Below are 8,777 nucleotides of genomic sequence, written 5' to 3'. Positions count from 1 at the left end.
TTTTTGAAAAAAGCCTTAAATGAAAGCTGAGAGTCTGCACTTTAAGCAGGTATTCATTGTTTCATTTAAAACCCATTGTGGTGGTGTACAGAGCCAAAATGACGACAACTGTATCATTGTCCAAATAATTATGGACCTGACTGTAAATCAAGTGACAGCATCTACCTGCTGAAGTACATCCTTTACTATATCTCTGTCTCCTGTAAAGCTTTGAATTTCCCTTCTCTCTACATATTGTTCTAAATTTCACCATTTTGCTTCATAGTCCCTAGCACATCAATAAATTACTAGTCTTACTTTTGCTGCATGAAAGTAGTAAGGTTTGGCAATGCCATACCCCTCTCTACATCTCCCAAAACTGTAATATTTCAAATTTGACCCTTGGTCTTTGTCCATTCCAGACAAGCCATGAAATAACTTTTTCCTGAGACTGAAATTGTTTCTCACAGATATCTATTAGTGGTGACTGAAATACATAAAGGTGTCTCAGAAGTGTATTCATTTTTATAGTATCTATTCTTTCCTTGACTCTGTTAGTCCTTTTCTCTATGTCTTGTTGTCTTTACACTATGCTTCCCATCTGTAATTGTTCCTAATGTGACTGTGTTGTTTCAGAGCCCTGGAGACTAACAAATACAACCACATCACAGCCACATACTACCTACTAGCGGAGAGGATCCTAAGGGAGAAGCAGGAAAAAGAGGTCCAGACTCGCTCCTCCAGCCCCAGCAACATCAAGGCTCACTTCAGGTAAAGAACAAACTCTGCTTAAGGCCATCTTTCTCATGCTGTGACCTGTGCACAACTCTGGATTATTTTTAGAGCTAGCTACTTAAATAGTGCAACCAAGAAAAATCAGTGCTCATCATCATAATGACTATCTGAGTCATGGTTTGAGCCGAGAAGAGGGTAATTGACCTATCAAGCTCCACTGCCTTACACTGCAGCCTGTCTGGCCCCCCTTGGCAGAGCCCAGCCATAGCTGATTAAGACTGGGTTAGATATGAAAAGGTTTATTTTTTCATTTCTGGGTTCACTGGGCCTCCACCTGCTGCGCTCAGGGAAAGTGGAACTGAGGACATGGGAAAGAAAAAAGTTCACAATATTTAAATTCTCTGTTTTGCTATCGTTATTCTGTCTCACTGTATTGTTTGACATTGGTCCCATTCACTGGTTAAGTAAGTGAGGAGAGACTCCAGTCAGGCATTATAATGGTAAAATCTAAGAAAATACATCGTAGTTATCCCTTTAGCTGTCCAAGTATTTCTTTTTTGCTTCCCTGCCAACCTTGTTCATCTTTAAAGGAAGAGGAGAGTTGGATGCTGTACAGTTGTAGAAGGAAGAGCAACAGAGGAGAAGAACAAATAAGGAAGAGAGGAGTGGGGAGGCTTCAGCAGGAACTGGCACACACTGGCACAACTCTCTCCACATTCCTCTTCCTGCTCTACAGAGGGTGCCTTAAGTCGAAGAAATCCTTTTAATAAACCAATCTGAAGTATGAAGGCAACAGTTTTTCATTATCATGATTTTTTTTTTTCCCATATCTTTGTTCTTGAAATCATTCAAGAATAGAAGGACTTGAGGGTTAAGATTTGAAGAGTAAACACAGGTAAGAGGAAATATGACTCATCACATTTTCCAGTGCTGCCTACAGAAAGTAAGTACGTAGCAACAGTGACCTGCACAAACACTGTATATAACCGTGTTGAGCTGATAGTAGGAAACAAGTGTTGTGCACTCTGGCTCCATATTCATTTCTCTTTTATTCAGATAGATGACGCCTTTGAGAAGGCCATACCCGAGTCACACAGCTGATGGTGAAGAGATAAACAATTCTGAGGCCTTCTACATGCATCTCTTTAATAGATACATAGCAAAAGTTAAGACAGCAGTTGTAGTCATAGTCTATATTCAATCCATGGGGTGACAGGGTTGTCGGACAGTGGATCCAGTTGTGTTCCCTCCTGGAAAGTGTTGAGCTGATGACCATAGACCTCTATGGTGGGAGTCTGTGTCATTTTGTCTTTGTTCCCTCCTCCATGTCTAAACATGGAGGGGTATGATATGATGGTGCTTCTTTAAAGTCAGTTGTGGAGCCTTGTGTTGCTGATCTCTACTGACATGAATCTTGAGCCTCCTGTGCACAAGATAATGACTAATGTGTTTTAAGGGAGTACTCTGCTAATGGGCCCTGACCAACGTAGGGCCCAGGGGCTGTTCCTCTGCCAGGCCCTCTTCACATGCACACACATAGCCACATGTGAACTAATCAATCAATCAATCAATTTTATTTATAAAGCCCAATATCACAAATCACAATTTGCCTCACAGGGCTTTACAGCATATGACATCCCTCTGTCCTTAGGACCCTCGCAACGGATGAGGAAAAACTCCCCCAAAAACCCCTTTAACGGGGGGGAAAAAAATGGTAGAAACCTCAGGAAGAGCAACTGAGGAGGGATCCCTCTTCCAGGACAGACAAACGTGCAATAGATGTCGTACAGAACAGATCAACATCATAAATTAACAGTAATCCGTATGACACAAAGAGACAGAGAGAGAGACAGAGACAGAGAGAGATGCAGGACAGACAGTAATGATAATAGCTTACAGCAACATTAATGCAAGTAATAATATTATAATTATAATTATAATTCCAGCTATTGTGGTACAATATGTTGAAAGTATATATTAATATCTGATAGTATGCATATGTGACAATAATCATATATGTATAATAACAGTAGAAGTATGACTAATGATGATAGCAGCAGCAGGAGGCATCTGGCAGGACCACGGCAGCAGCACAACCACACACGTCACACTATCCAGGCACCGCTGCAATACGAGTTAACCTGACAGTGGAGCACAAAGGCTCCGGAGAAGAAGATGAGTTAGTGACATGCAGTACGGCCGAGTTAGCAAGATGCAGTAACAGGACATGAGAGAGAGAGAAGGAGAGAAGGTGCCCTGTGTATTATAGGAGGTCCCCCGGCAGACTAGGCCTAAGTCAGCCTAACTAGGGGCTGGTACAAGGCAAGCCTGAGCCAGCTCTAACTATAAGCTTTATCAAAGAGGAAAATCTTAAGTCTAGTCTTAAATGTGGAGACGGTGTCTGCCTCCCGGACCGCAACAGGAAGATGATTCCACAGGAGAGGAGCCTGATAGCTGAAGGCTCTGGCTCCTGATCTACTTTTGGAGACTTTGGGGACCATGAGTAACCCTGCATTCTCAGAGCGCAGTGTTCTGGTGGGATAATATGGCACTATGAGCTCTCTAAGCTATGACGGAGCCTGACCATTTAGAGCTTTATAAGTTAACAGTAGGATTTTATATTCAATTCTGGATTTTACCGGGAGCCAGTGCAGAGAAGCTAAAACAGGAGAAATATGATTTTGTTCCTGTTAGTACACGTGCCGCTGCATTCTGAATTAGCTGGAGAGTTTTTAAAGACTCTCCAGGACACCACACTAAGATCTTATTAGAGCTACCTGATAATAGGGAGTTACAGTAATCTAGCCTAGAGGTAACAAAAGCGTGGACCAATTTTTTTGCATCTTTTCAGGTCAGGGTAGGCCTAATTTTCGCAATATTAAGATTTCATATTATGAAAAATGCAATCCGTACGGTTTGTTTTAAATGAGAATTAAAAGACAAATCTTGATCAAATATTACTCCGAGGTTTCTTACGGTAGTGCTAGAGGCCAGAGCAATGCCATCTAGAGAAACTATGTCATCAGAAAAAGAGTCTCTGAGTTATTTGGAGCCAAGAACAATAACTATAGTTTTGTCTGAATTTAACATAAGGAAATTGGTGCTCATCCAGGTTTTTATGTCTTTAAGCAGTTATGAAATTTAGTTAATTAATCAGTTTCTTCTGGCTTCACGATAAATACAATTGTGTATCATCCGCATAACAATGGAAATTGTTCTAATGATGTTACCTAAAGGAAGCATATATAGAGTGAATAGGATTGGTCCGAGCACAGAACCTTGCGGAACTCCAAAACAAACTTTTGTACATAAGGATGATTCATCGTGAACATGAACCGAAAACGATCAGATAAATAAGATTTAAACCAGCTGAGTGCAGAACCTTTTAGGCTAATTAAATGTTCCAGTCTCTGTAGCAAAATTTGATGGTCAACTGTGTCAGACACCGCACTAAGATCTATCTAATAAAATAAGTACAGAAACGAGTCCTTTGTCTGAAGCAATCAGAAGATCATTTGTAATTTTAACTAGTAACTAACAAAAAAGGGAAGATTAGATATTGGTCTATAGTTGGCTAACATCTCTGGATCCAGGGTGGGCTTTTTTAGGAGCGGTTTAATTACAGCTACCTTAAAAGACTGTGGTACATCGGCTGTTAATAAAGATATATTGATCATGTCTAATAAATATATTGATCATGTCTAATAAGTGAGTGTTAACTAAAGGTGAGACTTCCTTAAGTAGCCTAGTTGAGATGGGGTCTAAGAGACACGTTGATGATTTAGATGAAGAAATCACTGCGGTCAATTGTTGAGGAGAAATCGGTGAGTAAGCAATCTAAATATATATTAGGTCTTACAGCTGTGTTTGAGGGCAGATAGGTACTATCTGAGGACAGGAGGTCATGAATTTTGCCTCTAATAGTTAGAATTTTGTCATTAAAAAAGCTCATAAAATCATTACTGCTAAGGGCTAAAGGAATACAAGGCTCAATAGAGCTGTGACTCTCAGTCAGCCTGGCTACAGTGCTGAAAAGAAACCTGGGGTTGTTCTTATTTTCTTCTATTAAAGCTGAGTAATAGTTTGCTCTGGCATTGCGGAGGCCCCTCGTTTTGAGACTGTCTGCCCAGACTAAACAAGATTCTTCCAGTTTGGTTAATTGTCAGTTCCTTTCAAATTTTCGCGATATTTGTTTTAACTTGCGGGTTTGAGAGTTATACCAAGGAGCGAACTTTCTTTGCTTTGTTAACTTCTTTTTAAGAGGTGCTATGGAGTCGAGTGTTGTTCGCAGCGAGCCTACGGCGCTATCGACAAGATTATCAATTCGGTTTAAAGTTGGTACGTGAAACCTCTGTTACTGAAGGACATGGTATTAAGTTTAATGACAAAGGAATCATTTCCTTAAACAACAGCATTATCTGATAAACAGCTAGTATAGTAACTGTTGCTGAGTGGCGTGTAATCGAGTAAAAAGAAATCAAAAGTAATCAAATAATGATCCGATAGCGAGGGATTCTGTGGAAAGACTGTTATCAGTTTCAATTCCATACATCAGAACTAGATCGAGGGTATGGTTAAGTGAGTGGGTTCATGTACACCCTGACTGAAGCCAATGGAGTCTAATAATGAGATAAACGCAGTAGCCTGGGAGTCATTATCAACATCAACATGAATGTTAAAATCGCCTACAATAATAACTTTATGTGATTTAAGAACTAAACTGGATAAAAACTCTGAGAATTCAGATACAAATTCAGAATACGGGCCAGGAGCACGGTACACTATAACAAATAAAAGTGGCTGCGAGGTTTTTCAGGTCGGATGTAAAAGACTAAGAACAAGGCTTTCAAATGAATTATAATCTAGTTTAGGTTTAGGGCTGATTAACAGACTGGAGTTCATCTTGACACAGCCAGGTTTCAGTGAGGCTGAATAAATCAATATGATTGTCTGATATTAATTCGTTTACTAGTACTGCTTTAGATGTTAGAGACCTGATATTTACTAACTAACTTACTTTACTTCACTAACACACCTATGTCTTCCAAAAATGATTATTAATCTGTTATTGCCATCTTCCCAGTTAGCATGTTGGTGATTCTTTATCAGTCTTGTTCATTCCTGTCGTAGTTTTCTTACTTTTTTGTCTCGTTTCCATCATTATCCTGCTATCTAACTGCTTTTAGTATTAAATGGTGTTTATTATTAGCAGGATATATTAGAATTCTTAAAAGTCAGAGGAGACCGTGGTCTAAGCTGCCATCGCAGGTGGTAGTGGAACACTGGAAATTTTTAGTGTCAATGATTTTTTTTTGTTGTTGTTTTATTTTGTTTGGTTCCTGGAATCACACAAGGTGAAACACCAGTGAAATGTGATACCATCAGCTCCTTTAACTTGTGCTCTGTAATCTAGTCCTTTTTTGTGTCTTCTTATGTTGTTGTCTGCTGCTTTATAATTGTTAATGTTTCCGGATTTTAAAAAAAATCACACAAGTACATCAGCTTCATTATATATGCTAAACCATTTCAAGGGCTACATTTAGACTCAGTAGGAGATGGAGAAAGAGCTTTTGCTGTAACTGAAGGTTATGGGTCAAGGTGCAGTCTGAACAGCGGTTTCCCGGCCTCCTCTTTCACCTCCTCTGCCATCTCATGTATCCCAAAGCTGCCGCCACCTCCAATCACTCCACCATATCTGAGCACTCATCCTGTCCCAAGACTCACCGCTCTATGCGTCATGGTGGGCTCCTTCCCGCCTCTCGGTCCGCTCTTCCCCGGCTGCTCAATCACCTTGAGTGAAGCGTTCTCCTTTGACTACTCCTCCTCCATCCACACTCATTATTGGAGATTTGATTGTGAGGAATGTGAATAAATGTCTGCGGCAACTTTTTGTTTCCCAGGCACTAAGGTGATGGATATTGTGGAAAAGATTCCCAGCATCCTGGTGGCCCATCCTCTAGCCCAGAATATCGTCCTTTATGTTGGTTGTAATGACATTCAGAGTCAGACATTCAGAGTTCACCTGTGCAGCCCGCAACATAGCTTTTGTAGACAATTTCAATCTCTTTTGGAAACACCTAGCTTCCTACAGTTGTGATGGCATTCACTCTAATGACCTGGGCTCACGCGCTCTGACTGACAATTTATTTTACAAAATTTTAATCTCTCCCACGCCCTGACTACCTTCATGTCCACTCCTGGTAACTTTTGGTCCACACCAGCTCACCCCTCAATCCCCCTCGAATCCAGCAAGCCCCCTTGTGGTTAGCATTGCCTACCACCAGTGAGGATAAAACAACCCTCCCAAACGCAATAACCACAGTGTCCAGACAAAGGTTTAATAAACGGGTCACAGTAAAGTCTTCCAATCCTGCAAGTCCTGCCCTTCTCAATACAAGATCCCTTTCCAACAAAAGATATATTCTGAATGATTTCATCTTTTCCAATGAGTTAGATTTTTATGTTTTTAACAGAATCCGGGTTACAACCTGGTGATCACAGCCAGCTTGTGGAACTGTGCCCTCCTGATTATGACTGTTTTAGCTAACTAAGGAACTGTGGTTGAGGTGGTGACCTTGTTGCCGTCTTTAAGAAACATTTCAAATGTAACCTCATAGCCTGTAAAAACACTTCTTCCTTTGAAGAGCTCACATTTAAACCTGGTGGCTCGCTGAAATTTATCACTCCCCTAAACCAGCTGGCTCCTTTCTAATGGAACTCCCTGAACTTCTATCCAGTCTTGTTTTAAGCTATGATAGAATTGTTCTTTGTGGTGATTTCAACATTCATATTGATGACTCATCTAATGTCCTTGCTACTGATTTCCTAAATATTACAAATTCATTAAATTTTCAACAACATGCACCTGGCCAAACTCATAACTGTGGCCACACCCTAGACCTAGTATTTAGTCTGGGTTTAAGAATACCTTCTGTAGAAAATGTGGACATGTTTATATCTGATCACCTTTGCATTGTCTTAAATTGAATTACAGGCTGCTGATAATGTCTTTTCCGGCTCCAAGTACACTCGTACCTTTAATGAGCACAGTCAAATTCTGTACACTGTTTAATTCCACGGGAAATGTGTATTCTGATCTCACCCACACCAGTGATTTGGTTAACTCCTTCAATCCCATGTGCTCCACTACCTTAGACCTTATAGCACCTCTGAAGAAAAGATCAACCTCTAACATCAGAATACAGCCATAGTTAAAGGACAGCATTCAAAGCTGTAAAAGGGAATGCAGAAAAGCTGAACGCATATAGAAGTCAGGTCTCCAGATTCATTTTGCTGCTATGAAAGAGCATCTACTCCCTTACAGTAGGATGGTGAAAAATGCAAGAACTCACTACTACTCTGAACTCATTTCTGCCAATCAACACAACCCTAGATTCCTATTCAAGACTGTTGACCAGTTAGTAAACCCAACCTAGCCTTCTGCTCCTGCTGACTCTGCTGCTGACTTTGAGAACTTTCTAGTGCACATTGTTGGTGAGGTGGAGTCGCTAAGACTCCCACCTTTTTGGACATTGATCAGTCGCACTATGATTCCCTGAGCTCCTTTTTCCCCCATTTTTCTGCCAGAGCTCCTAGAAACCATCTCACATATGAAAGTTTCCACCACCCCTCTTACATAATTCCTACTAAGTTTTTATTTGAAGTGACCAGTGTTGGGTAAGGGTTACTTTAAAAGTAATCAAAGTACGCTACTGCGTTACTTTCTAAAAAACTAACCAGTTACTTTACTGGGTTACTCCCTGAGTAAAGTAACTCAATTACTTTAAAAGTACTTCCAACGTTACTCCCTGAGAAAAGTAACTCAAGGACTTTTAAAGTACTTTTGAGTATTCTACATTTCCTATTGGGCAATGGACCACAGGGCGCTAAGCCTACATTTTTTTGTCTCTTGCCCTTCACTGAGATCCAATTCTCCCATCACAGCCGTCACTTTGACCAGTAGAAACACAGAACGATCTGCTGCCGTAGACAACTGTATGACAACAACACCCCAGCGTTTTTAATATTTCCTCTAGGGATGTTACCACACAGAGTAAAAGGGG

At 40.5% G+C, this 8,777-nt stretch overlaps 1 protein-coding gene across 1 annotated transcript in view; it reads left to right on the top strand.

Moving 5' to 3' along the window:
• The window catches only part of snrka (SNF related kinase a), a 97,982-nt gene that overhangs the window by 75,936 nt on the left and 13,269 nt on the right, over positions 1-8,777 (top strand). Inside the window, exon 5 of the mRNA XM_050045775.1 lies at positions 616-750. Within this exon, the coding sequence (XP_049901732.1) occupies positions 616-750 (135 nt within the window). The remainder of the gene's footprint in view (positions 1-615; positions 751-8,777) is intronic.

This window comes from Epinephelus moara, chromosome 6 (assembly GCF_006386435.1).
Source record: "Epinephelus moara isolate mb chromosome 6, YSFRI_EMoa_1.0, whole genome shotgun sequence".
Classification (NCBI taxonomy): domain Eukaryota; kingdom Metazoa; phylum Chordata; class Actinopteri; order Perciformes; family Serranidae; genus Epinephelus; species Epinephelus moara.
This window is presented reverse-complemented; position numbering and strand designations above follow the sequence as displayed.